We start from the raw sequence: 27,999 nt of genomic DNA, 5'->3' as shown, positions 1-27,999 counted from the left end.
CGGAAGTGCAGCTTCACTTCCTGGTCAACAAACCTGCGCCTCCGTCGTCGTCCTCCGAGGCTGAATCGTCGCCCCGCCGCGGGATGTCCTGCTGTCTGACCGAGTTCTGCCGCGTCCAGGAGCTCCGCGCCGTCCGCGGCTGCCTCTTCAGCAGCCAGAAAAGCGGCGCGGAGGAGAGCAGGACTCTGTCAGGTGAAACGCGACTTTATCTCGAATGTCGTGGTGCAGGAGCAAGCCGAACGGTCGTCATTAATCTGCGATGTTTACTGCAGATAATGAGCTGAGTTGGGACGATTCGGACTGGGGCTCATGGGAGAGTCCGGGCGGCAAGGAGGACGGCGGCCAGGTCAGTGTTCAGCGAGTTCTGTATTCGACATTCATAGAACCTTCCTCGTTAAACAAAAACGTAGAAATCTCCACGTCCACAAAGTCGTGCATGTCTGGGATCTTACACCCGCACACGTTGGTTTTTCATTCGCTGCGGCCGATAAATTGGGAAAGTGCGAAATAATACAGCCGCTCGCTGCGCTTTTCACTGTATGCGACGTTTCAAAATAAAAGTTCCCAATGGGAAGACAGGGAATTATTTAATCTACATTAAAATTGCACCTTTCACCTTGGGGTGAAGCTACGTGTGTAAATCTACACGTACAACATGCATTTTCACACTTCTGAAAGCCCTAGACAATATGATTAGGGTTAGATTTGTGTTAGATTTTATTTTGAAACGTGGCATACAGTCAAAATTATTTAAATTAGGAATTATTTCGCGTTTTCACATTTAATCGGCTGCGGACGCGTGTCTACGTTCACAGCCATGTATGGCTTTTTTAGGTTTAACGAGATGTTTAACGAGAGAAAGAAAATCCAGCGAAGTTCTATGAATGTCGAGTCAACAACTCACTACCAACTTTACTGAGGTAGTACTTTTGCGTAAATCTTATGTCATTTTAATGAGCTCTGCATGAAAGTGTGGAATATGAGAATGCACATAATGTTTTTAAAAGTCCTGTGCAATGTATCTGCTGGGCATAAAGGGGAAATTTGCTCAGCTTGAATTTACCTGTCACAAGCATGGTGCATGTTGTCAGGTAAAACAACTAAAACTCAGTTAGCTCGAAAACCATTACTTGTACCCTATGCGAAAGTGAAGGTTATTGTGACGTGTGTGGGGACGGTGGGGATTGTCAGTTTGTGGGGACGTTGCTTTGCCCAGTGGCACCTCAGTGGCACCTTGGCAGACCGGGATTTGAACTGGCAACTTTCTTATGATGGAGCTTCTTCCTGAACCGCTAGGCCACCACTGCTCCATGTCTACAAGGCTGTGAGACTGGATATTTCTGTACACTTTCAGCCCGACAAAGGATGAATTAATGATTGATTAATTAGGTGCAATTAATTTTGGTGCAATACATGAAACTGGGTGTCGCAGAAGGCTTGATGCATTAGGTGGTGGCCACACCCGGGTCACAATTTATTTACCCCACTTATATGTGTGGCAAATATTGTTTTAAGACACCAAGAAGTGGAAATACTTGCTAAAATAATAGGAACAATAATAAAAACAGAGTTTCATGCCCTCAGGTGCCATAAAGATACTAAGAACATTAAAGGTCCCCTGACATTAATTTTTTTATTTTTTTTTATGTCGGTCTTGTTGGTCCCCTAATTCTGTATCTGAAGTCTCTTGGTGCAGAATTACAGCCACTTTGATCCAGTCCCACAATGAGATTTCCCCGGACGTGCCGTTTCACGTCTGTAGCTTTAAATGAGGAGGAGAGAGGCGGGACGAGGAGGAGAGTGGCCTATAGAAGTTGAGCGGGCATTCGTCATCAACACTGTTCACTAACCACAATGTTTGGCGCAGACAGGAAGGCGCTTCAATGAACCCACTTGCGTTACAAAAAAAACCCAGCAAATGTTTTATGCTCATTTTACATCCACTCACCAAGCAGCTGCAATGCTTCACACGTTTGGAAGTCATGGAAGTCGGTGGAAATAATGTTTTAGGGTCACGATGACGAGCACTTTCACTTTTATTACACCCTCACATGTATCCAGTAAAGATGCTGTACTTCTCAGGCTGAAGATCAGGTGGAAACGCTCGATGCCCCCTGGCTGCAGGACTGTGTTCTATCTCTCTCGCCATGTTCTGACCTGCTGGTCATCGCCCGGGAAACCAAAGCTGTCTTCCTCTCTGGTGTGTGTTTTTCTTTGTTAATATGAGTGAAACAATAGTCTTTTTATTTCAACACTATAATGTGTGTGTGTGTGTGTGTTTGTGTTGCACATCTGTAGCAAAGTGGCGCACTGATGAAGGAGGAAGAGACAAGATGAACCTCACCATGTCGTGGAGCGGCGTCCTGAGCACGGAGGAGGGGTGGGGAGGATTTAGTCCTGAAAATGTCTGATTTCTGAAATGTATTATCAATTATTACACTGTATGTGTGTGTGTGTGTGTGTGTGTCTACAGAGAGTGTGTGAGCAGTGTGATCTGTATTCCTCTGGCCAGCCAGAAGAGGTGAGTGCCAACTGTGTGTGTGTGTGTGTGTATATACACACACAAACACAGATATATATCTGACTTATCTGCGTGTGTGTGTGCGCGTCTGTGACTCAGGAGCTCTACAGGGCGGCCAGACTGGACCTGTGTCGTGGTTGGATTTACATCCGGATATGTTCGTTTCTACACAGAGGTAAACAACACACACACACACACACACACACACACTTGCTCATGCTTCCGGTCCGCCCTCTGACTGGTGGGGTCTGTCAGGGAGGGGTTCTGTTGTTGTCTCAGCTCCTCCACGAGGACCCTGTACTGCAGCTGAAGTGTCGGACGTACGAGACGCCGCGCCACCCTGGCGTCACTGAGCAGGTCAGTACCGTCTCAGTTACTTAAAAAAGAATCATGATGATTGATGATGATTGAATGGGATGAGGTATAGGCGGAGTCAATACGGGAAAACAAAAAAAAATTGCCATTTGGTGATGATGAACTGGACACCTTGATTGTAAGCTGTCTGCTCATTGGCTAGGAATGTAATGACGTCTGCTCTGGTTGGACAGCCCTAAATAGAACATGTCGTGCTGATGCTGATCTGTTCTGTGATTGGTGTTTCAGCATGAGGAGCTCAGCATCTTGTATCCTGCTGCTCTCGTCACCATCGATGGCTTCAGCTTATTTCAGTCGCTTCGCGCCTGCAGGAACCAGGTGGCCAGAGGTGTGTGCATTGTTGGTGTTTGTCCGTGTGTGTTGTGGGAGGGGCTTAAATTATTCATTGTCTTCAGCAGCAGCTGCTGGCAGCGACATGGCTCCACCCCCTCCTCTAGCCTATAAGAAATGGGGTCTGCAGGACATGGAGTCTATAGTCGACCACAGCAGTGTGGGTGAGTCACATATATATCTACCCTGTAGTAGAGCTGTAATCGGCGTAAAGCATATTCGCCAGAGTCTAGCCTCCTTTTCACCTCCTCAGCACCCATTTTCACATCTCTCTCGCGATAATTAAAACGCATCACCTGACTACGAGAATTTCATTAAAAATTTACTTAAAAAACGCTTTCACACAGAAACAAATTTACAAACAGCAAATCATAGGGAAAGGATAGGTACTATAGACCGGAAGTATGTGTTTGAAGTTCCCGGCCCGACTAAAATGCTAGAAATTGGCTAGGGCCAAGATTTCCTGCCCTATCCTGTGGTAGAGACGTGAGAAGCTGCTCTGAATTCCCCGTCCTGCTTTCTCAGGGTTGATGACGCTGTGTGCGTTCGACCAGATGAAAAATGCCTCTGTCCTGGGAGGCTTTCATGCTTCGGTTAAAGGAAGCCCTCCTGCCATGAATCAGTACATCACGGTTGGGAGTGGGCCTTACACGGGCTTCTACTTCGCTGTTGAGGTCTGTGACATGTCTGTGTCTCTTTGTAAAGTGTGGAGGGGTTTTTTTGTTCGTGTGTGTGTGTGTGTGTGTGTGTGTGTGTGTGATCTCACTTTATGTACCATTGAGGTCCGAAGTTCACCATTTGAGATCAGTCATCATGGACATGACTGTCGTAATAAATTTCAGTTGTTTGTGCCTTTTCTGAGGTAGAATGATTGTGATACATACATTAGTTTGATCATTTTCAAAAAGTTTATTTTGGATTTTCTAAAATCCGTAATTCATTCAGGGTCAAATATACGTATATTTATACTTACTGTTTTTAGTAAGTGGCACTGAATATCTACAATATCTTTTGACACAACGCTGGTACAGTTGGTAGTTGCTGAGTTTACAGATTGGCCCCAAACAAGGGATTACTAGGACAGACATAGTAGTGGATAAGACCGTCTGCCGAATACTGTAAATGTAAGTGGTAGCTTCTCTGTGAATAATAAAAAGGCTGTTGTCACCAAACTCCGCTCAGAGGAACAACTCAGGAACTACCAAGGTGCAGGAATGCCGGACACGAGTCAGTGTCTGTAGTTGTGCAAATAAACTCGACCAAAATTCTCAGCTCTCCACATGGACCAGCCAAGGTCCTTCTGGATGAAAGTATTATATACGCAGATGAGACACTGAGGACTGATGCTGAGGCCTTCAACCCAAGAACACTGTAGCAGCTCTCAAACAGTATCATGGTGTCATGATCTGCTGCTGCTGTGGGTGGAATAATTTTCGGACTGTGCCAGGAATGAGTTAAATGATCTCTACCAATTCTGCCTAGAAGACTGGTCAGATGTTCAGCCAGAATTATGCCAGAAGCTGGTTGATGGTTGAGGTGCAACTCTCTATCCATAACCAGAGCTGCCAGAGCCAGAGTACCCGGAGGAAAGCTGCTCCATGTACTCCACCCTAATTCTAAGCTTGGAGTTCAAGACACAAACATTGTTTTGCCTTGAATATTGAATATAATGAATATTATGTATGTATGACTGACAATAATTGTACCTCAGAAAAGTTGGTGGTAGTAGCCTAGTGTGTGACACTGTAAAAGTCCTGGATAACCGTGTAATACAGTGTGTGTACGTGTGTTTCTGTAGGGAAGCTCTCAGCCTCTTCTCTCTCATGTGGCTCTTGCTGTTGCGACTAAACTTACTTCAGCCCTCTTCAGTGCAGCCAGGTGAGTGTGTGTATGTGTGTGTGTCAGTCACAAATTGGCACTTAAGTCGCACAAACATTGACTTGTGACTTGACTTTTTAGACTTGCCCTCAACGACTTGAGACTTGACTCTGATGTTTTGTCTTGTGAGTGGTTAATGTTCAAAATGTTCATTTCATGGAATTATTGATGTAACCGAGCAGAAGGCGCGAGAAACTGTCCAACGAGTTTGTCCAACGTGTTGCCCAGTGTTATGGGGAAACTGCATGCTGATTCTTCCCTCCCTGAAATGCACGAAATGTCACACACGCATGCAGCAAAAGATTTCAAATCTAAATGGATTGCGATGGCAAGTTAACCTGTGCACTCTCGAGTCCGAGGATTTGTGAATTTTTATAGCTTTCCATAAAGCTTTACAGTGTATCCAGATGGATAGTCAAATAAAATAACAATGGTTGAAAAAAATAATAATAATGTAATAAAAAACATTTAAAAAGTAAGGTAATGAAGAAAAAAAAAGTAATATAAAAAAGTGATATAATGTGAATAATGTAATATTCACTAACATGACCCACCCAGTCTGCAAAAAAAAATGAAATATGGTCTATAAAATATTGCAGCAATGCAGTTAACATAAAATAACAGCATTTTTTCACTACATGCAATAATTTTATATAAATTCGCTTTATAACCCATATTTTAGAATTTTATTAAATTAATATAGCCCTCTGCAGTGCACGTTCTAATCAATTTTGATAGTGTAGTGTAGAATACACGATACATTACAGTACAGTACATTCTTTTAATTTAAAACATACACCAGTACAGTATTGTCTGCAGAATGTTCTTTTCAGTCATTGACTGAAGCCGTTGAACATCTCTGGTGTGTGTGTGTTTCAGTGGCTGGCTGGGATGGAAGCAGAAGAACGAGGAGGAGCCTGTGCAGAAACAGAAGCCAAAGGTGGAGCCGGCCACGCCCCTTCCTGTGAGGTAAACTGTGGTGTCTGGCCTTGTCTGCCTGGGGAATTTATTCCCAACAGCCTATTGGAAAATGAGGAAAATGCTCTTTGATCACCAGTTTGTAACTAGAGGTGGTGTTGTGTGAAGTTTAGGTAACGTAGTCTGAGAGTTAACGTATCTCTATCTGTTCTTTTTTTAGCAAGAATTCTGCTTCATGGCTGAGTTGCTGCTGTTCCTTAATGCTTCCGCTTGCAAACAATGCCTTACACTTTCAGCAGGGAAGAAATCTGTCTTATATCTCTTATCGACCAACAGTTTTATTAGCATAATTGTCTTAAATGCAGAGTTCAGCATTTTTGGTGCTTTTCTGAATCTTCCCGCCTGTCCTGCTTCTTCCTCAGGGTACTGGTCACTGCTGCATCCCCTTGACAACACAATAAGTTGATTTCACGTGACGTCATGCCAATTCAGGTGGAGGGCAACTGGTGATGCCCGTGTTTAGTGTAGTTTACGACGCTGTAATCATTATAACAGTTGGTGTTGCGTAGGCAAGTTATGCAAGTTATTGTTTTTTTTGGCACCATTCCTGCGTAAGAAGCTTTGCACACAAGAATTTAACCCATATGATGTGACAATAAAAGTAAGCCATGTAAAGCCTGAAATATACTTAAATATGCATGCATATCCGTAGTTGCGTTGTTAACATTTGTGCTGATATACTTGCATCCATACTATTCTGCCTTGTGCAGGCAGTAAGTTGGCCTATAGCTCCCTCTAGTGGCTGTCTCGTAATATTATTTTTGGTTACTCTGAAAACAGGAGAATAAGAATTCAGATGGCGGAACATAGTGCCGAAGCATTCCCGTATTGAGCAAGAATGTTGTTGCTTTGGACTAGATTTATCTTTTTACGATGGTCATAGAGAAGGCAATGGTCAGAGGCCATTATTCAATAAATCAGCACAGAAAAGCAAATACAAGTCTGTTTATTGGAGCATCGTTATCTCGCTGTCTAGCTGGTGGAGACTAGAGAGTCCAGAGCGAGGGCAGCATACATACTGTGCAGCGTAATCTGTAGTATGTACTCCTTACCACCAGGAGTCAGTGTCAAGGCCACAAACCAAAAAAATGAACGAATACCTGTATCTTAAAACAGTCATTTTTTTTTGAGTATGTCCACAAGAAACAGCGTAAAGAATGCAGGATACGGACCCCGGCTTTATGTACGTGCATTCGTATGTAGTTAACGAGTAGCCTGTAACATAGTGAAGTGAAAGTGAAGTGATTGTCACACGTGATACACAGTGCACACAGTGAAATTTGTCCACTGCATTTAACCCATCACCCTGAGTGAGCAGTGGGCAGCCATGACAGGCGCCCAGGGAGCAGTGTGTGGGGACGGTGCTTTGCTCAGTGGCACCTCAGTGGTACCTTGGCAGATCGGGATTCGAACCAGCAACCTTCTGATTACGGGGCCGCTTCCTTAACCACTAGGCCACCACTGCCCCAGAGGACCAACGATTTCTAAACTGTGGTTCACATGATAACTTTGGTGAAAAATATCAGCGATGTATTAAATGAAGGACAAGTTTAAAGTGTAATGCGGGTCATGTTTTTGAACTAAGTGCCTTCATCGTTATCTAGTCATTGGATCTAAATCCACACAACATCGCCTCATCATAACCACATGACTGAAACCTATCCACAGCAGAACTGACTTTTATCATAAACAAGTGATTGTGTTACACAGCACAGCACATGGTGACTCAGTGAAATGTGTCCTCTGCATTTAACCATCACCCTTGGTGAGCAGTGGGCGGCCATGACAGGCACCCGCGGAGCAGTGTGTGGGGACGGTGCTCAGTGGCACCTTGGCAGATCGGGATTCGAACCTTCTGATAACGGGGCCGCTTCCTTAACTGCTAGGCCACCACTGCCCCACTATCCTAAATAATAAATTCTAGTCCTGAATCATCCTCATCATTTTTTTTCTTTCTCTCAGTTTCCTGTCAGATTGTCAGCGGAGAGTTAAATTAATTAGTTGCTACGTTCTGTCACGTGTTTCCTCTTGTACTGACCAACCACAGGTTCGGCCTTCCGGACTCCCGTCGCCATGGTGAGCACATCTGCCTGTCGCCATGCAACACGCTGGCGGGGGTAACGGACGACTTTGGCCGGGTGACTCTGCTGGACGTGACACGAGGCATCGCTATCCGAATGTGGAAAGGTGAGGAATGTTTGGAATTGTTGGTGAAGGTGTGTGTGTGTGTGTGTGTGTATAACTGTGTGTGTGTGTTCAGGATATCGTGATGCCCAGCTGGGTTGGGTGCAGGTGTGTGAGGTTCGGGGCGAGCAAGAGTCCCCCACCCCTCCTCCGCTCAAGAGACACGCCCACTTCCTGGTCATCTACGCCCCACGGCGTGGAATTCTGGAAGTTTGGGCAACTCAACATGGACCTCGAGTTGGAGCTTTTACTGTGGGGAAGCACTGCAGGTACCTACACACCCACACACATACACACATACATACACACACACACACACACACGTGAAAGTCTGTTATTGGTATTTCCTGTTTCTCTCTCTCTCTGTCAGGCTGCTTTATTCCGGTTACCGACTGATGGGTTTAAACTCCGTAACGTCTCAGACTCGTCAGCTTCAGGTCAATCAGGTCTGTCTATTGGATCCGTTGTCTGGCGTCCTGCGGACTGTGACCATCCCATTCCATCTGGCCCTCAGGTACACACACACACACACACCCCCACACACACAGTCACTGGAAATGCTGTGCCTACTCTGATTGTGAGTTTTGTAGTGATAAGAAGAGCGAACGCGCTAAAGACCTGCACCTGCTGAAGAGACTCGCCAGCGTGCTGCGCAGCCGAGACCTACAGCCAGGTCAGGATTTCTAACGATGTCACTTCTAGAGGTTTCTTTGGTCAAACCTGTAAATGCAGAGTGAATCTGCACAGCTTACATCTGTGTTGTGGTGGAATGTCCCTGAAACCCTTTCATTGTCCTCAGGTCTTCTGGAGACTGAGGCCCAGAGTATCCTGCTGGACATCAAACATCCGGCTGTAAAGAAACAGGTCCATAGACCGCACACACACACACACACACACACACACACACACACACACAAAAATACATAAACGTCAAACTGATGTGTGGGTGGGTTTTGATTGACAGGCTCTGGAGTCCCTGATGTCCAATAGGAATGCTCCTGTCTCCTGTCTCATCACCATAATCCAGACACTGCTGGCAAGTCTGGAGGAACAAGGTGTGTGTTCAGAATCTTTCTTCGTGGTGTAATTAACTATATGTCTGTGGTTTATGTGTACGACTGTCTGTCTGTTTGTGTGTGTTAGATGCAGAAGTTGTGGACACAACTCTTATCCAGACCTGCTCCTCTCAGCTGAAGTTGCTACAGCTTTACACAAACATCCATGTCCTGAACACACAGCAGAGTGAACTGGTAACACACACACACACACACACACACACACACATACTTATTCCCAGAGTTGATCTTATACACAGTGACCATGGTGTCGTCCTACAGGCAGTTCCTGATGTGATTGATGATGACTTGGCTCGCGTTGGCCCGATCCTGCAGCGCTACCTGGAGCTCACGTCCCGTCCCTCTGTCTCATTTGCACACGAGACTGAAGGGTCACTTCCTGTCTCCGACTTCCTGTCCCAGCTGCAGTGTGATGGAGACACGGTGCTGCTGGTTCAGGGACCAGACACCGACATGACTCTGCTAGGTCCAACACACATCTATACACACACATCTATATATGATACACACATTCATAGAGTAATTGTGTGTGTGTGTGTGTGTGTTCCAAACTGCAGGCAGGTTTGTATTCTGGCGGTGTGTGTTGGGTCAAAGCCCTTTACTGCAAGTGTGTGATACACTCCAGCACAGTGGCATTAGTCCACAGCAGCTACTGGTGAGTATGTTTGTGATCTCTTGGACAGAGTGTGTGTGTGTGTGTGCGTTGGTATAAAACTGTGTTTTCTGTTCTATAGTCTTTGTTGATGTGTGTGTGGCTCAGTGAGGAAAAGGAGGTACTGAAACATCCTGAAACCGTTAACAACCTTCACACACTGATGACTACACTCAGTTCTATGAAAGGTTAGTGTGTGTGTGTGTGTGTGTCAGAGGTGGGAAAAAGTACTGAAATTTTTTAATTACGTAAAAGTATCTTTACTTTGCTTAAATTCTAAAAGTAAAAAAAAAAAAAAAATACTTAATTTAAAATGTACTTTGAGTGAAAGTTACTTTTAATTACTATTAAAAAATGACTAGTCATAAATACAATACAGCACTAGTTTTATTCAACTTTTAGGAGGCATAATGTTTTGACCACCCCATAAAAATTTTTGCACACAGTTGGCCACAAAAGTACCGAATTTTGAATTGTACAGGGAGTGCAGAATTATTAGGCAAGTTGTATTTTTGAGGAATAATTTTATTATTGAACAACAACCATGTTCTCAATGAACCCAAAAAACTCATTAATATCAAAGCTGAATATTTTTGGAAGTAGTTTTTAGTTTGTTTTTATTTTTAGCTATTTTAGGGGGATATCTGTGTGTGCAGGTGACTATTACTGTGCATAATTATTAGGCAACTTAACAAAAAAACAAATATATACCCATTTCAATTATTTATTTTTACCAGTGAAATCAATATAACATCTCCACATTCACAAATATACATTTCTGACATTCAAAAACAAATCAGTGACCAATATAGCCACCATTCTTTGCAAGGACACTCAAAAGCCTGCCATCCATGGATTCTGTCAGTGTTTTGATCTGTTCACCATCAACATTGCGTGCAGCAGCAACCACAGCCTCCCAGACACTGTTCAGAGAGGTGTACTGTTTTCCCTCCTTGTAAATCTCACATTTGATGATGGACCACAGGTTCTCAATGGGGTTCAGATCAGGTGAACAAGGAGGCCATGTCATTAGTTTTTCTTCTTTTATACCCTTTCTTGCCAGCCACGCTGTGGAGTATTTGGACGCGTGTGATGGAGCATTGTCCTGCATGAAAATCATGTTTTTCTTGAAGGATGCGGACTTCTTCCTGTACCACTGCTTGAAGAAGGTGTCTTCCACCTCCCAGTAGGACTGGGAGTTGAGCTTGACTCCATCCTCAACCCGAAAAGGCCTCACAAGCTCATCTTTGATGATACCAGCCCAAACCAGTACTCCACCTCCACCTTGCTGGCGTCTGAGTCGGACTGGAGCTCTCTGCCCTTTACCAATCCAGCCACGGGCCCATCAAGACTCACTCTCATTTCATCAGTCCATAAAACCTTAGAAAAATCAGTCTTGAGATATTTCTTGGCCAGGTCTTGACGTCTTGTTCAGTGGTGGTCGTCTTTCTGCTTTTCTTACCTTGGCCATGTCTCTGAGTATTGCACACCTTGTGCTTTTGGGCACTCCAGTGATGTTGCAGCTCTGAAATATGGCCTCACTGGTGGCAAGTGGCATCTTGGCAGCTGCACGCTTGACTTTTCTCGGTTCACGGGCAGTTATTTTGCTCCTTGGCTTTTTTCCACACGCTTCTTGCGACCATGTTGACTATTTTGAATGAAACGCTTGATTGTTCGATGATCACGCTTCAGAAGCTTTGCAATTTAAGAGTGCTGCATCCCTCTGCAAGATATCTCACTATTTTGGACTTTTCTGAGCCTGTCAAGTCCTTCTTTTGACCCATTTTGCCAAAGGAAAGGAAGTTGCCTAATAATTATGCACACCTGATATAGGGTGTTGATGTCATTAGACCACACCCCTTCTCATTGCAGAGATGCACATCACCTAATATGCATAATTGATAGAAGGCTTTCGAGCCTATACAGCTTGGAGTAAGACAACATGCATGAAGAGGATGATGTGGACAAAATACTAATTTGCCTAATAATTCTGCACTCCCTGTATGGTTCAATCCAAGCATTACTTTAAAAATGAGAAAGTCAAAGTCATAAAGTCAAAATTAAAGTATCCAAAAACTTGCCAAAACCTCAAGTAAACATTTTGTCATGTTTACATTATGTGGTGTTGTGTTGAACTGAGAAATAATCAATTTTGGAATAAGGCTGTAACATAGAAAAAATGTGGAAAAACTGATACCCTATGAATACTTTTCAGATGCACTTTAATAACATTAAAACAGAAGGTGACTTACTCTGCTTGAATTAATGTGCAGTGCATTATTGTTTATTGTACAATATTTTTGGAAATTTTTGTTACAAGGAGCAGAATAACGTAACTTGAAGACGTAACGTAACTTTGGTATTGTGGTAGTAGCCTAGTGTGTAACACACTCGCCTATGAACCAGAAGACCCAGGTTCAAATCCCGCTTACTACCATTGTGTCCCTGAGCAAGACACTTAACCCTGAGTGTCTCCAGGGGGGGACTGTCCCTGTAACTACTGATTGTAAGTGGCTCTGGATAAGGGCGTCTGGTAAATGCTGTAAATGTAAATGAAGAATTCCCGGATACCTTTTCGTTGGTGGTTGTGTTGCATTTTGCTCAGATACAGTACTGCTGTTTTCTGATTGGATATTAAGAAATATGGTGTGCGCGAATGCCTGCACAATGTTCAGGGGAATTTTTTACTCTGTAACAAGTGAAATAATTGGAAAAAATTACTTGAGTAAAAGTAAAATGACGTGTTTCAAAAACAACTTTAATAATTATAAATTACTCACAAAAAGTACTCAGTTGCAGTAACGTGAGTAAATGTAATTTTCTTACTTTACACCGTGTGTGTGTGTGTGTGTGTGTGTGTGTGTCTGTCTCAGGAGCAGTAGATGACCGCTGGGATGGTCAGTCTGTATGTCCATGGTGGCAGCAGGTCAGGACGGTGTGCCTTCAGTCTGACAGCTCTGGCGCCGCCCTGCTGGCTGCTTTAGTGGCTCAAAGTGCTGCCAAGCGCTCCATCAGCACCCTGGCACAGAGCAAGGTGTGTCTCATACAATTTTTTATGTGCTTGTGTGTTTTTGTTTGTGCTATGTGGTGTATCAGTGTGTGTGTGTGTGTGTGTGTGTATATACAGCTTCAGTCAGACTGGGAGGTGCTCTCATTGGAGGCGGAGCAGTGGGCAGTCTGCGTCCGACAGCTTGAAGATGCCTTGTCTCTGCAGACGCTGCTGAACATGTCATCTCCTCCAGGGTCACCAGGTGGCGCCACACTGCGCTGCTCTGTCAAAACACTGCTGGAGAGTGGCAGAGGTCATTTTTCTCTCTCTCTATTTCAAACACGCTCACATTTTTTAGCTTTTTGGTTTAAAAAATGGTTTCTTTGCTGAAATCCCTGAATTGTCTGATTCTCCTGGGGCAATGGTGGCGTAGCGGTTAAGGAAGCGGCCCCGTAATCCGAAAGTTGCCGGTTCAAATCCCGATCCATCAAGGTGTCACTGAGCAAAGCACCGTCCCCGGGCGCCTGTCATGGCTGCCCACTGCTCACTCAGGGTGATGGGTTAAATGCAGAGGACAAATTTCACTGTGTGCACCGTATGCTGTACTGCTGTGTATCACAAGTAATAATCACTTCACTTTCACTTTTTTCACTTCACTTTATTTGTCTCTGCTATAGGGGGTGTGGCTGATGCAGTAGGAAAGCAGCTTTTTCGAATGGGCGTGGCTCCAGACAAGCTGAAGGACATTCTACAGCGAGGGGAGGAAGGGCATCCACCCATAGATGACACACACCTGAACAGCATGGAGGGTGTGTGTGATAAATAAATGATTTATTCTTAGCCAAAAACATCACATCACACAGTAGAATTGAATTAATGTCTTCAGAACAGAAGAACCATAACCAGGGTAACATAGCAGCAAATGTGAATTAAAACATATATTAATTAGGAATTAACCACTATCATGTTGTTGGTAATGCAACACTCTGCAGACAGTAAATAAAATGGTGGCGGCCGGACCACTTGGGGAAGACGCGCTGGTCTCGCATGTTTCTACAGAAGATGTTGAGGATGGGGGCCCAGGAGTGGCTGATACTGGACTTACACCAGACTGGGTTTCTTTCTGTATGAAGTGACATTGTGTGTGTGTGTGTGTGTGTGTTTCAGAATTGCTGGTCTGTGTGTGTCAGCGTTTCCCAGACTCTCTGTCTCCTGACCTGCTCTTTGCTCACTGCTGCTGGGAGTGTGTGGTACAGTGGAACAAGGACCCAGAGGTATAAGCATCTCTGAAACACACACACACACACACACACACACACAGTATTAATATTGAAGGAATGTTGGTCACTTCATGATACACCCATGTCACCCATAATGGCTTCTTTACACTGGCTCCCTGTACGTTTTAGAGTTGATTTTTAAGATTTTCACGTTTGTGAATTTGCTCCTCCATACCTGGGTGATCTTTTAAGGATGCACGCTCCTACTAGGTCACCTAAAGCTACCGAACAACAAAGTTCCAGGTTAAAGCATTATTTCCAGGCTATGCAATAAACTACCTCTGCACATCAGGGGTCTCATTTATAAAAAAGAACTCTAAAAGCGTCGAACGACGAAAAGGATGTACGCATATTCCACCCTCGACACGCCCCCTTTCAACCATACATGGTAAATGCAAATCACCTCATGAATATTTAAGGATCCGATGTAAACCTGAAAGGGGTTCTAAATGAGACCCAGATCTTTTTTAAGACAATGCTACAAACTCATTTTGTATTTTTTACAATATTTATTTTAAAGCAACTGCTGCTGTTTTTTTAAATGTGCTCTCTCTCTCAGGTGGGCCGTAACCTGCAGTGGTCTGTAGAACATCTGAAGTGCATCTCTGGTCCACACATCCAGCTGGGTGAGCATCGCCATGACAACCGCCTGGGATGAGGAACAGGCCGTCATTCAGTTTCATTCTCTGTGTCTCTGTAGGTATTGCTTCTATGATGTGGAGCACCTTCATCGTCAAACGCTTCTCAGCCGTGGCCTTTCTCGTTGAGAAGGTGTGTGTGAGTGTGTCAGAAATGTTGAACTTCAATCGTTTCATTATTTGATTAGATTACCTTTATAAAGAAAGGTACAGAATGTATCACAATTAATCTGATATATGTTTGTATTAATTAGTATAAGGCCTATTTTATAACATTGTACTAATACAATGTTATAATAGTACTTAATAGTATTGTTTTATTTTCAAAATTGCACACCATGATAATAACTGACTTGTTTTTTGCCCAGGTGGGGAAAGCACCAAAGGACCGACTCTGTAGACGAGTAAGTTTACACACACGTGCGCGCACACACACACACACACACACACACACATTATGCTCTTGATGTTCTGTGTGTTTTTTCAGGATGTGGGGATGGGTGATGCCGCCATGACGTTGTTCCTGGGTTCCTGTGTGAAGCTGCTGCAGGTTCTCATGGAGGTATCACTGTTGCATGGAAATACGACACTTAAACACTCCTGTCGAGAAAAAAAAATGAATAGAGTGAATCTGTACAGTCACCATTTCATTGGCCCTCAAAAAAACTCAGTAGTGTAACAGTCCAGTAGATGTCACAGCTGTCCACATAGTGCTTGGTTGGAAGTAATTGTCCATGTTTGAAAGCAAGAGTGTTTTTTTTTTTTTTAATTATTTATAGGTTATTTTATAGCTTATTTTTATAGGTTTATTGAATCAAGCTTTTTAAACTAGAAATGTTATACCGGCGCCAGAAAACCAAGCAACCAAGGTATGGTGTGATCGATTATGTTCTGCACTGCATCCATGCAGAATCGTCCACGACTGCATTGCGATGCATCGATCACGAGATCAGTTTCAACATGGACCTCTCTGCGGGTCTCTTCATTGGACTCTGGTGGTTGGCCAAACAGAAGCAGCGACAGATGGTGGCATCGTGCAACTGGTAGAGAAATACAAGGTTATGCTGGTACACTAGTTCGATAGTGGCCCGGTAACCTGACTAGGATTAAAGTGGACTCAGTAATTGACAATGTGTCTGGGATTTTAACAGAAGGGTTTAGAGACTGAGTCCTAATCCTGACCTCTGACCGGCAGGCCGTTCCATAATCTTAGCGTGGGATGTTTATTTGTTGTTGATGATGCCTTCTTTTTGTCTCTGGTGTTCTGTCTGCAGGCCGACTCACGTGTGGAGGAGGAAGTTCCGCCTCTACTGAACGTAGAGGAGGTTTGGGGCGGAGCCGAGGGCCCGGCATCTTTAGCTGAGCTTGCATTGGAGCAGAAGGGGGTTCATTACCCACTGGTGCAGCACCACTGGCTATTGGCATCACTGCTACATGCAGCTATGACCTTTAACCTTAAGGTCAAACCATTAAGCCTGTTTGACAGCAAGGTGATTCTCTCTCTCTCTCTCTCTCGCTCACCCACACTCATGCTTTTATATTAGAAGATGATTAGAAAAGAGGGCCAGCAATGTGGCTACCATAGTTACATGCCAATGGTAAAAGCAAGATAATAATTTATTAGTAATAATGCTGTGGACAGGAGGTTGGGGTGGGATTTGTATTAGGTGGGCGGGGCTAACTGAGTTCTGGGTCTCCCAAGGGAAAGAATGCGCTGTTCCGGGAGCTCAGCTCCATCCAGCTGATGCCCAGCGGGGAGGCGGATCCTGCATTGGTTGCTATCAGGCAGGAGGTATGAGGCTGCGCACACACACACACACACACACACACACACACACACACAGACTTGTGTGAATTCTATGATTGCTGTATAATCCTATCCTGAACCCTCAAGTCCTACTGCAGGTTGGACATGTGAATAGTGGTGGTGGCGTTATGGTTTTCCCCTCCTCAGCCTCCTCTGTTGTCTCCTGGCTTTCATACACCAGTGCTTAGAAACCCGCTTTGAGCCCAGCTGCCTCTTTAGCGATACTGTAGCGCACGTCTTAAGCAGAGCAAATAGCACTCTGTGAGGCAGATATCTATAAGGCACCCTTATAACATGTCCAAGCCATTGCAGTAGATGTTGGATTATGTTTTCCTCGATACTCTGTATGAGGTACTCGGTCCTGCCAGGTAATCCCCAGCGAGGGGCCGGACATGTAAGAGGGGTGGCATAGCTGTCATCCCTGCTGGACAACATCTCCCACCCCATGCAGGAGACCCTGACAGCACTGAGCAGCTCCTTCAGTGGCAGGCTGTGGCATCCACGATGTGGAGAGAGTCAGAAGGTCTTTCCTGCCAACCGCTGTCAAGCTCTACAAGATCTGACCACACACACATACAGTACAGGCTTAAAGTTTGGACACACCCTCTCATTCAATGTGTTTATTTTCATGACCATTTACGTTGGTAGATTCTCACTGAAGGCATCAAAACTATGAATGAACACATGTGGAGTTATGTACTTAACAAAAAGTGGAGACCTGGCCTCCACAGTCACCGGACCTGAACCCAATCCAGATGGTTTGGGGTGAGCTGGACCAACAAGTGCTAAACACCTCTGGGAACTCCTTCAAGACTGTTGGAGAAGCATTTCAGGTGACGACCTCTTGAAGCTCATCGAGAGAATGCCAAGAGTGTGTAAAGCAGTAATCAGAGCAAAGAAACTAGAATATAAAACATGTTTTCAGTTATTTCACCTTTTTTTGTTAAGTACAGAACTCCACATGTGTTCATTCATAGTTTTGATGCCTTCAGTGAGAATCTACCAACGTAAATGGTCATAAAAATAAACACATTGAATGAGGTGTCCAAATTTTTGGCCTGAACTGTACATACATATGTAGACAAACACACACATATATCCAATACACCATAGAGTTTTCATATGTGTATATACACTGTTAAAAAAATAAAGGGAACACAAACATCCTAGATCTGAATGAATGAAATATTCGTATTAAATACTTTGTTCTTTACATAGTTAAATGTGCCGACAACAAAATCACACACAACTTATCAATGGAAATCAAATTGGATCAACCCATGGAGGTCTGGATTTGGAGTCACACTCAAAATTAAAGTGGAAAAACACTCTACAGGCTGGTCCAACTTTGATGTAATGTCCTTACATCAAGTCAAAAGGAGGCTCAGTAGTGGGTGTGGCCTCCACGTGTCCGCTCTGTACATGCGTACACTTACATTTATTATATGTATACAGACGTACATTTCCCACTTGTGGGACCCATTAAAGTCATCTGTGCAACTGCTCTCTCTCTCTCTCTCTCTCTCTCTCTCTCTCACTCACTCACTCACTCTCACACACACACACAAAATAAGCACACTAAATTGAGTGATGCTCTTCCATAACCTTTTTAATTTTTGCTGATTTTGCCCGCAGTTCCTACTGAAGCTGCTGTCCGGTTGGGCTCAGGCTCTGGCTGACGCTGACAGTGGGGGGTGTGTGTCGGGTGTGTGTGTCGACTCGTGGCTGGAGGTGTGTCTGGATTTGGCGGAACTGCTGCAGGTGAATCCGGATCTGCTGCGCCGGCATCTGGTGTGTGAGATGTACAGCCAGGGACTGGACCTCCGTGCAGAAGAGGCAAGACGCACGCGAAACGCACCGACGGCCCCATCGGGCGCCCGTCCCGGCGCAGCGAATAAACGCGTATTTGCTGTGATCCCCTCTGGTCCTGTGCAGGTGATGCGGGACGTTGAGGATCTGGACGTTTTAGGCTCCCAGCTGCTGGTCCTGGCTGGACAGCGTCTCAGCTTCTCCCTCCTGCACACACACACGCAGACGCGGCCCGCCATGGAGCTGCTGGCGCGCCTGCCACCCACCCTCTGTACCTGGCTTAAGGCTATGGTGAGTGTGTGTCACTTTCAGCTCACACACACACACACACACACACACACACACACACAGGTGATGTGAAGGTTTTCAGGGTGGTAGTGGCCTAGTGGGTAACACACTCGCCTATGAACCAGAAGACCCAGGTTCAAACCCCACTTACTACCATCGTGTCCCTGAGCAAGACACTTAACCCTGAGTGTCTCCAGGGGGGACTGTCCCTGTAACTACTGACTGTAAGTCGCTCTGGATAAGGGCGTCTGATAAATGCTGTAAATGTTTTCAGGAACTGATTGTGTGTGTGTGTCCTTCAGGACCCCAGTGACCTACGCTGCCCCGCCGTGCCCCTCAGTCGAAGTGCCCGGTTGGTGGGTCATGTGATCGAGATGCTGCCCGAGTCGAATGCCCAGTACAGCCTGGCGCTGCACCTGCTGGAGACGGTGGAGACGCTGGGTGGCGAGGAGTGAGGAAGGGGGGGGGGGGCGGAGCCGCAGCCAGAATTCTGTTCCTGTATTTATTTTAGTCGCATAAAACAGATTTAAGTTTCAACACACGGTCTTACCGTTCATTCGATCGCCAAGTTAGATTGGAAAATGACACCCATATTACAATAACCATCATTTATTCATCCATCCATTTATACATATATAAACACACACACACGCCGTCCTTCTTCAGCTCCTCCTCAGGCTGCGCCAAGTGAACTGTGGGTAACGACGGCACGCGTCACCGTTCACCATGCAGCACCGCGTGGCATCGTGTGCAGAGACAGTCGGGAGACTCGGCGGTGTAACGACGGCATCGGGGACAGCGGGACAGGGAGGTGGGCGTGGCCGCCACATCAAAGGAACTCTCCTCTCTGATTACGCCACCTGCAGAGACCATTGAAGGGAGGGGGCGGAGATGCTCGATATTAATGAGATCTGATTTAATAAAAATCATTTGCTGACTGGACGACAAACTGGTTCATTAGCAAATATTAAACACGCCCACACCTTCGAGGTTGATGAGAAATGAGCCGTGGCTGGTCAGGGCGTCGCCTGGCAGGTCATGTGGCAGGCTGTTGGTCAGGGTGACGCGCGAGGACATCATCAGCTCAGTCAGCTGGGAGCAGGTGGAGGTCGGTTCTTCCTGCAGGGACTTGTGGAGAAAATACCAAAAAAAAACACTAAAACGTCAAATTTGCACTCCATCAACATAACCAGGTTATCTAAATGAGAACTTGGGCTCATCACTGCTTTCTTGACTGGACAATATGCAATAAATATTCCCCTCCCGCTGCTCTGTTTTTGTATAATTTGTAGTCCCAGACCCAAGCAAGAGTTGTGTTGTCTTTGAGAAAGTGAAGTGATTGTCATTGTGAAACACTGCAGCACAGCAGACAGGGACAACAAAATGTGTCCTCTGCTTTTAACCATCACCCTGGGGAGCAGTGGGCAGCCATGAAAGGCGCATGGGGAGCAGTGTGTGGGGACGGTGATTTGATCAAGGGGACCTCGGGCAACTTTCCGATTATGGGTCTTGTTTCCTTACCCGCTAGACCACCACCTATTTCAAAACTTATGATGTTCTTATAATCAGTACAGGGACACTGGGACAGTACCCCTGGAGACATTCAGGGTTAAGTGTCTCACGTGGGCTTTGAACCTGGGACTCTGGGATCTGGCTACTGCTACCCCACCACCCCCATTATCTGTTAACAACCAATGGACCAGCCCCACCTCCATCAGTTCGAACAGCAGCCCCGGCTCAATGGCGATGGTGAGGTCGTACTCTGCCGCGTTGCGTCCTGGGATGGACGAGAGGAAGGAGTCTCTGATCGCACACGCCCCCTCCACCGCCTCCTCCAGTCCCGGCCGGCGCCACACCGAGCTGCTCTTAATCCAGCCGCTCTGGAACAGCGTCTCGCCAACTGCGGCGACACCATGAGAGACGCTGTCTGTATGATAACATGAACGTGTGTGTGTGTGTGTGTATGTATGTATGTATACCCTCGTGCCCAGGTGCATGCTGGTACACCTCCTCAGCCAGGTGAGGTAAGATAGGTGCGACGGCACGGGTCACAGCGTCCAACACCTCCTCCAGAACGGTCTGGCACGAGCGCCGACCAACCGACTCCTCGGCATCACAGTAAAGTCTGACGAAGGGGAGGAGTCAGAAACACATGCTGCCAATCAAAAAAAACTGATGGGGACTGGAGAGGAGAACAGTATGACATGTAGGAAAAATATTATATTTCAATATTTCATAAATCAGATTTTAAAGTGGATTTTGATTCTGCAGCAGGGTTCTGGATTTGCACCCGACTCAGGAACAGGTGAGCTGGGGCCGGATCTTCAGAACACTGATGCAGAACCAGTGGAGACTAGTCATTCGCCAGGATGGTTTCCGTGGTTACGCGAGTCAAATCAGATGCCGTTGTCAGGGATACCTGTCCTTAACGATACTGAAGTAGAAGCTGGACAGATCTCTGGACAGGAAACTCTGCAGCAGTCGCACCACCCGACCGGCATCGAACTCGCTGTAGGCATCAGTCACCTGACACACACACACACGTTACTACCAGGATAGCTCACTGTGTGTCTCTCTGTGTGTGTGTGTGTGTGTGTGAACTCACCTTCATGCTAAACTCCCTTAGCAGATGCAGCAAGTACTGATCCACGTAGCGAAGATCTTTGGCGTCAACAGCATGAGAACGAGGATCAAATCCATGGAGGTTCCCCAACAAGAAACGCAGTGTGTTCCTCACCTGCCGAGAGGGGGAACCATGTGAGGATGCCCGGAGACAGCAGCAGGCAGAAACATAGACAGACAGACACCTTGTTGATGTTCTCTTGGGCTGAGTTTAAGGCGTTTGGCCCAATCTGGACCTCCGAGAAAACGTTGGACTCGGCCACCCACCAGCGCAAAACATCTGCTCCATATGCTGGAGAGTCCTGGGGAGAGGAACAGAATGGAGTGGGAGGGGTCAGCGATGTAAGGATGTAAAGGCGGGGTTTCATGTCTGATGTCGTCAATCACCTTGTTGCCATTAATGACCACGTCGGGGTCCAGCACGTTCCCCAGGGACTTGGACATCTTCTCTCCCTTCTCACTGACCACGAAGCCATGCACCACCAGAGTCCTGAAAACCGGGAAAGTTCATCATACTGACACTGTGTGTGTGTGTGTGTGTGTGTGTTACTCACTTGTACGGCGCGGTTTTGCGCGTTGCAATGCTGGTCAGAAGGGACGACTGGAACCAGCCGCCGACCTGATCTTTGCCCTCGATGTAAACGTCGGCGCGCGGCTCGCTCTCTGTAGGACACCATGTGGATGAAGAAATGCTCAATGCTCCTGATACCAATTATTGTTTTAGATAAACAGCAACAAGCATGGGCATTCTAATCATTTTATATATATATATATATAAAAAAAAAAAAAAGTTATAGATTAAAATTTGTAATGCTGTTGAGTAGAAAGAACTAGAAACCAAAATTCCAAAAGAAAATTTTGATTGGCCGAAGGTGGAGGCGGTCGTAATATATTCTGCATTGATTGCCAAAAAAGGGACTATAATAAAAAAATATCCCCCTAATTTACCCTAGTGGGCAACACACACAAACCCCACTTACTACCATCGTGTCCCTGAGCAGGACACTTAACCCTAAGTTGCTTCAGGGGGGGGACCGTCCCTGTAACTACTGATTGTAAGTCACTCTGGATAAGGGCGTCTGGTAAATGAAATGCTGTAAATGTAAACCTCAGAGGCACCTTGGCAGTTTGGGATTCTAATTGGCAACCTTCCGATTACGGGTCCGCTTCCTTAACCGCTAGGCCACCACTGCCCATGAAAGTTGGGTGTGTGCTCACCACTGTTCCAGTGCAAATCCCAATACACATTTTTTCCCCTCACTTTTCCAAATTTAGTCCCAGATTGGTCCCAATAAGTCAAATAGTTTTTTTGTGCATTACAAAGTCCAGTGTGGTAGACGTGTTTTTTTTCCCGGCCCCGTTGGTGGATTGGGTTAGTTAGTTTTAACGTCTACCCGGCAGGGGGCCAAAAAAAGCTGTTGCAACCGATATTTCCAACCATGCGTCTCAGCGAGACCGCCACCCTTGCCTCAACTCTCGGGTCGCTGACTGCGGGGGCAAAAAAACGTGTCCCCAGCACAATAGTAAGTGGTCTTGTCAAACCAACGGGCCTAAATAAATGGACTTTCACTTTTGTTTTATCGGCACTACTGATTGTAAAGTCCTAGACAAAATATGTAATGGATTCTGTGCTGGGATTTCTGGTTAGTGGGCGGGACCCGTGACGTATTATCATGCGGATCCCGCTGAGCTCCTGTCTAGCATAAACGCGGCCCGGTCCTCGGCACCCGGACCTCGGCGCAGTGGAAATGAGGTATAAGTCAGGCGGGGTCACAATGGCCAAGATCAGCATGATGGCACTGTAGTCACTGATCTTACACCAGCAGGGCCGTACAGGGTGAGTGGGCAGGAGCTCGGGACAACATGCTTCCTCAAACGTTGCTTACGAAGTCCAGCCAGCAGTGTCAGGCAGAGCAAAGCGTTTCCCATAATGCACCAGCGAGTCGGTTTTCAAGACAAATACAGCCCCATTTGGTGCGTTGATGTAGCTGATGGGGTTTGTGGGCTGGGTCCTGGTGAACCACTCACACAAGTTGCCTGAGATAACTGTTATTGTTGTGTGTGTGTCATTTATATTTAAGGCATTTATCAGACTCCCTTATCCAGAGCGACTTACAATCAGTAATTACAGGGACAGTCCCCCCCTGGAGACACTCAGGGTTAGGTGTCTTGCTCAGGGACACAATGGTAGTAAGTGGGATTTGAACCTGGGTCTTCTGGTTCATATGTGAGTGTGTTACCCACTAGGCTACTACCACCTACAAGTGTGTCAAGACTCGCCTGGTAAAACTGCAGCCCAGCTCACTCCACTGTCAAACCAGATGTCCAACACGTCGTCTCCACGCACGTAGTCAGTAAGTGCACCAGCTTTACTCTACACACACACACACACACACACACACAGTCTGCATTAAGAGGAATATAACGACACAATAACACTGTCACATACGCACATACTCCCTCACACCTTTTTGAGGACATCTGAAGGCAACAGCGTCTCCAGGGGCTCCGCCCACCAGCAGTCACTTCCTTTCTCAGAGAAGAGCTTGGCAATGTGGGATATCGTGTGTCTGCCAATGACAGCAGCGATCAGAGGGATGTGTGTGTGTGTGTGTGTGTGTGTGTTGGGGGGTCGGGAGAGGCACGTACTTGTTCATCAGCGGTTCTCCGGTCTCTCGGTGGTAGAACACTGGGATGGGGACGCCCCAGCTCCTCTGTCTGGAGATGCACCAGTACGTCCTGCGTTCCAGCATGGCCATCAGACTGGAGCGGGCCGAGTCCGGTACGACACGCACCTTCTGCAGGGCGTCCTACAAACACACACACGTGCAGCATCTACCCTGATTGACGGAGTTGTGTGTGTGTGTGTGTGTGTGTGTGTGTTTTGCTGACCCGTGCTCTCTCTCTCAGGCTGCTGGTGTTGATGAACCACTGTCTGGACGCGCGGATCAGAACCGGTTGGCGGCTCCTCCAGTCGTACGGGTAGCTGTGGACACACTCCTCCTGTTTCACCAGCGCGCCAGCAGCTCGCAACATGCTGATCACTAACACACACACACACACACACACACGAAATCCAGACGGAACATTTTAATCTCGACCTTCAACACACAGGAGAAGTGCACACGCGCGCACACCTCACCTGTCTGGTTCCCCTCATCCAGAACATTCTGACCCTGCAGCTCCGGTCCGGCCACCTCCACGAAAGAACCGGTTTCATCGCACACACACTCCTACACACACACACACACACACACACACACAAGCATGTTGAGCAGGTTTTTTTTTATCAGGGCGCAGCAATAAACTGTTGCCATGGAAACGCACCACCGGCAGATTGAAATGGGATGCTACGCTGTAGTCGTCCATTCCATGGGCGGGGGCCGTGTGGACCAATCCCGTGCCTTTGCTCATGGTCACGTGGTTGGCCGGCAGCAGTGGCACCCGCTTTCCCGAGATGGTGGGGTGACTGCAGACTCCACCCTCCAGGTCGGCACCTGGGCGAGACGGCGGCAGAAGCCCGTTCACCGCCTGGAGGCCCGGCCGGGATGGTCAATGTCCCCCCCGCTCACCTGTGAACGCGTGAACCGGCTCCAGTCGCGTGTTCAGCGCCGCCTCCAGGCCGCCGATTCGCTCGGTCGCCACCAGCAGGCGCCGAGAGCCGTCCGCTGTCTTCACCAGCGAGTACCTGCACCGCAGGGGCGTGTGTGAGGACCCGTTCACTCGCTCGCTGGGCATGCGTGCCGGTTGGTTATTCAGTATTAAGTAGGGATGCACCGATAATCGAACTCATTACCGGCGACCGATACCACGGTCTGAGAAGTGTCTGTTTGAGCAGCGCGTAAGGGGTTAATCACAGACGCCAAGTGTCCGCCCCCAGGCCCCGCCCCCAGCTCAGAGCGGGGAGAAGGCGGGACAGGTCAGCCGTGTGGAACTATTTCAAAGTGAATGAAGATGACATGGGGGTGTACAACATGCTTTTCATTTTAAATAAATGTTCTTAATTTTTGTTAAATTATAAGACTAAGACTGTAAATTTAAATCATGTTTGGTATTTAAATCAAGTGGTATCGGTGCACCCCTAGTATTAAGTTTATAATAATAACTGATCGCTTACAATTTACTCCATTCGTTAAATAGAATGTGCCAGTTTTGTAATAACGTTTCTGAATTAAAGACAGTTTCAATCTAAAGAACTTTTGAATGGTGTGTGTGACTGTGTTTGTGTGTGTGTGTGTGTGTGTGTGATGGAGACCGAACTTACTGTGCGTTGGGCATGTAACAGATCGCCTGATTGGCTGGAATTGTCCATGGCTGAGTCGTCCAGATCAGCACACACACATCCCCCCATTCACCTGTGTATCACACACACACACACACACAGTCTCTGTCCACGTGCTAGTACTCACAGTGATGACACTCACAGTGTGTGTTGTGTGTGTGTGTGTTTACCTGCTTGAGCTGCCAGTTTTGGGGGGGGCGTGCTCACGGCAAACGTTGTGTACACAGCGCTGCTCACATGCTGAGTGTTGTACTCCAACTCAGCCTCCGCCAGGGCCGTCCTACACACGCACGCACACACACGCACGCACACACACACACACACCCCGTCATTCTCATATCAATACAAATACGTCTGCGTTTTTTTTCTGGTTTAGTTTTTTTAAATCACTTCGAACCTCCAGACAACGTTCCCTGTGGTCAGGAGAGTGCGACATAAATAAGGCGCGGTCAAGGGAAACTAAAAAGGGCGCTCGCTGAACTTACCCTAAATCCACATACTGGAGTACGAACTCCCCGCAGGATTTTACGTACGTAGTCAGGCGTCCTACACATTTATTTACTAAAGAATTTCCACAACTTTTCAGTTTCTCCCAGCAGCTCATGACGTGGTTCACTACGTAAAGCCAGCGAAGATACTACAGAGCTGCGCTGGTTTTATACGTCGTAGTTGTAAACGTACAGGAACTACGCACATCGTGTTGTACGTTCATGTGTCAATCATTTCAATGCCGTTTATTCCGTTTTCCAAAACGTCAAGGTCTGGAAAACTGTCCATCAGGTCACACGCGTACCTGGTAGACGGGGACCAGAAGACTGGTTTATAGTCCTGGTAGATCAGGCCCTGCGGGACACAGAGAGGACGGTTGTGTGGATCGGTGTACAACATTTACAGCATTTACCAGATGCCCTTATACAGAGCGATTTACAGTCAGTAGTTACAGGGACAGTCCCCCCTGTCTTGCTCAGGGACACAATGGTAGTAAGTGGGGTTTGAACCTGGGTCTTCTGGTTCATAGGCGAGTGTGTTACTAGGCTGTGCATCTCACACTACCACTGTGAACTGCACGTTTGTGTGTGTATGTGTACCTTGCTGTGCATCTCCTGAAACACTCGCAGTTGTGCCGCCTCGTACACCCCGCTGAAGGTGTAGTAGCAGCTGGACCCCCAGTCAGCCATCACGCCCCAACGACGAAACGCCGCCGCCTGGCGAGCGATCGCTGCCTCCGCGAACTCGTGAGCTGTACATAGGAAGAATGCGCGCGCGCACACACACACACACACACACACACACACACCGTGACAGGAGGCCTCAGCATCAGTGCTGCGGCGGTGTCGACCTCTGACCTCTTTTCCGGATCTGCAGCGGCTGCAGGTCGCCGGCGTCCAGCTCCCCCAACGCTCGGAGCTCGATGGGCAGCCCGTGGCAGTCCCACCCCGGCACGTAGTGGACCCGTCGCCCACGGAGAACCTCGAAGCGGTTCCGTACATCCTTCAGGATCTTTACACACACGCACACACACAGAGTAAACGCTGTGGCACCAACAGGGGACCCCGGAGGGGACAGGCCCCGCCTCACCTTGTTGAGGGCGTGTCCCACGTGGGCGTCGCCGTTGGCGTATGGCGGCCCGTCATGCAGACAGAACTCCTTCTTCACCTTCCTCTCCCTCTGCCAGGCGTACAGATGCGTGAAGCCGCACTCCTGCCGGAAGTGACGTCAGAGAATAAGAAAAGGCGCAGCACGTGGAGGGTCAGAATCCAGGCCCGAACTCACCTGCTGGACCCGCAGCTCCCGCTCCACCACTTCCCGGCCGCTCAGCCTCGCAGGGAACTGGGTCCGCGGCAGCAGCACGGTGTCCCGGTACCGGGCCGCGTCCTGCTGCTGCCGTCGCGGGCCGCCGGGGGACGCGAAGGCCGCCGCGCGGCGCCGCAGCGCCCAGACCGGACGGAGCAGCATGGAGGAGCGGGTGAAAACGGCGGGATTCCGCGACGACCTCTCCCGCGGTCCGTGCGCCTCTGGTCGCGCCGGAAGCTTTTCAGCGCCGGACCTGTACGGAAGCCGCCGAGGTTCCGAAACGCGTTTATGGGGCAGATGGATGGGTTAAGAAGCCGTACCTCCGACTCTTTTTCATCGCAGTGTTGAAAATGTGCTTCCGTGTGAGTGTTAATATATTAATATATAAACTACACACAGTACAGGTCAAACGTCTGGACACACCTTCTCATTCAATGTGTTTTCTTTATTTTCATGACCATTTACATTGTTAGATTCTGTAAAACCTGTTTTATAT

At 47.1% G+C, this 27,999-nt stretch overlaps 2 protein-coding genes across 5 annotated transcripts; one reads left to right on the top strand and one right to left on the bottom strand.

Moving 5' to 3' along the window:
- The first annotated feature begins 4 nt into the window (after window positions 1–4).
- rab3gap2 (RAB3 GTPase activating protein subunit 2 (non-catalytic)) lies at window positions 5–20,073 on the top strand. Of its 4 annotated transcripts, XM_028971804.1 has the most exons (35): window positions 5–192; window positions 273–346; window positions 2,083–2,200; window positions 2,299–2,380; window positions 2,474–2,521; window positions 2,621–2,696; window positions 2,777–2,878; window positions 3,125–3,224; window positions 3,292–3,390; window positions 3,752–3,900; window positions 5,025–5,104; window positions 5,984–6,073; window positions 8,130–8,269; window positions 8,343–8,535; window positions 8,637–8,780; window positions 8,857–8,939; window positions 9,066–9,130; window positions 9,231–9,321; window positions 9,410–9,516; window positions 9,604–9,808; window positions 9,900–9,997; window positions 10,077–10,182; window positions 12,868–13,028; window positions 13,122–13,296; window positions 13,661–13,792; window positions 14,151–14,257; window positions 14,823–14,889; window positions 14,964–15,034; window positions 15,270–15,305; window positions 15,389–15,463; window positions 16,176–16,391; window positions 16,604–16,693; window positions 18,344–18,544; window positions 18,644–18,808; window positions 19,108–20,073. In XM_028971804.1, exons 1-35 carry the CDS (start codon window positions 84–86, stop codon window positions 19,258–19,260), a joined length of 4,008 nt encoding a protein of 1,335 aa, XP_028827637.1. In that variant the 5' UTR covers window positions 5–83; the 3' UTR covers window positions 19,261–20,073. The 4 variants fall into 4 exon arrangements, with proteins under 4 accessions (XP_028827637.1, XP_028827627.1, XP_028827616.1 ...); XM_028971794.1 differs by having other exon boundaries at window positions 3,295–3,390; window positions 12,868–13,296; XM_028971783.1 differs by having other exon boundaries at window positions 12,868–13,296.
- iars2 (isoleucyl-tRNA synthetase 2, mitochondrial) lies at window positions 19,399–27,771 on the bottom strand. The gene is made up of 23 exons (XM_028971825.1): window positions 27,483–27,771; window positions 27,288–27,410; window positions 27,056–27,209; window positions 26,798–26,949; window positions 26,503–26,552; window positions 25,880–25,989; window positions 25,692–25,782; window positions 25,000–25,115; window positions 24,755–24,924; window positions 24,570–24,660; window positions 24,320–24,471; window positions 24,077–24,237; window positions 23,895–23,997; window positions 23,708–23,801; window positions 21,982–22,090; window positions 21,815–21,917; window positions 21,613–21,729; window positions 21,411–21,542; window positions 21,225–21,331; window positions 20,785–20,930; window positions 20,515–20,705; window positions 19,789–19,933; window positions 19,399–19,665 (listed from the first exon to the last, which is right to left on the bottom strand). Exons 1-23 carry the CDS (start codon window positions 27,663–27,665, stop codon window positions 19,520–19,522), a joined length of 2,946 nt encoding a protein of 981 aa, XP_028827658.1. The 5' UTR covers window positions 27,666–27,771; the 3' UTR covers window positions 19,399–19,519.
- Window positions 27,772–27,999: the final 228 nt, after the last annotated feature.

This window comes from Denticeps clupeoides, chromosome 1, assembly GCF_900700375.1.
Source record: "Denticeps clupeoides chromosome 1, fDenClu1.1, whole genome shotgun sequence".
NCBI lineage: Eukaryota > Metazoa > Chordata > Actinopteri > Clupeiformes > Denticipitidae > Denticeps > Denticeps clupeoides.
This window is presented reverse-complemented; position numbering and strand designations above follow the sequence as displayed.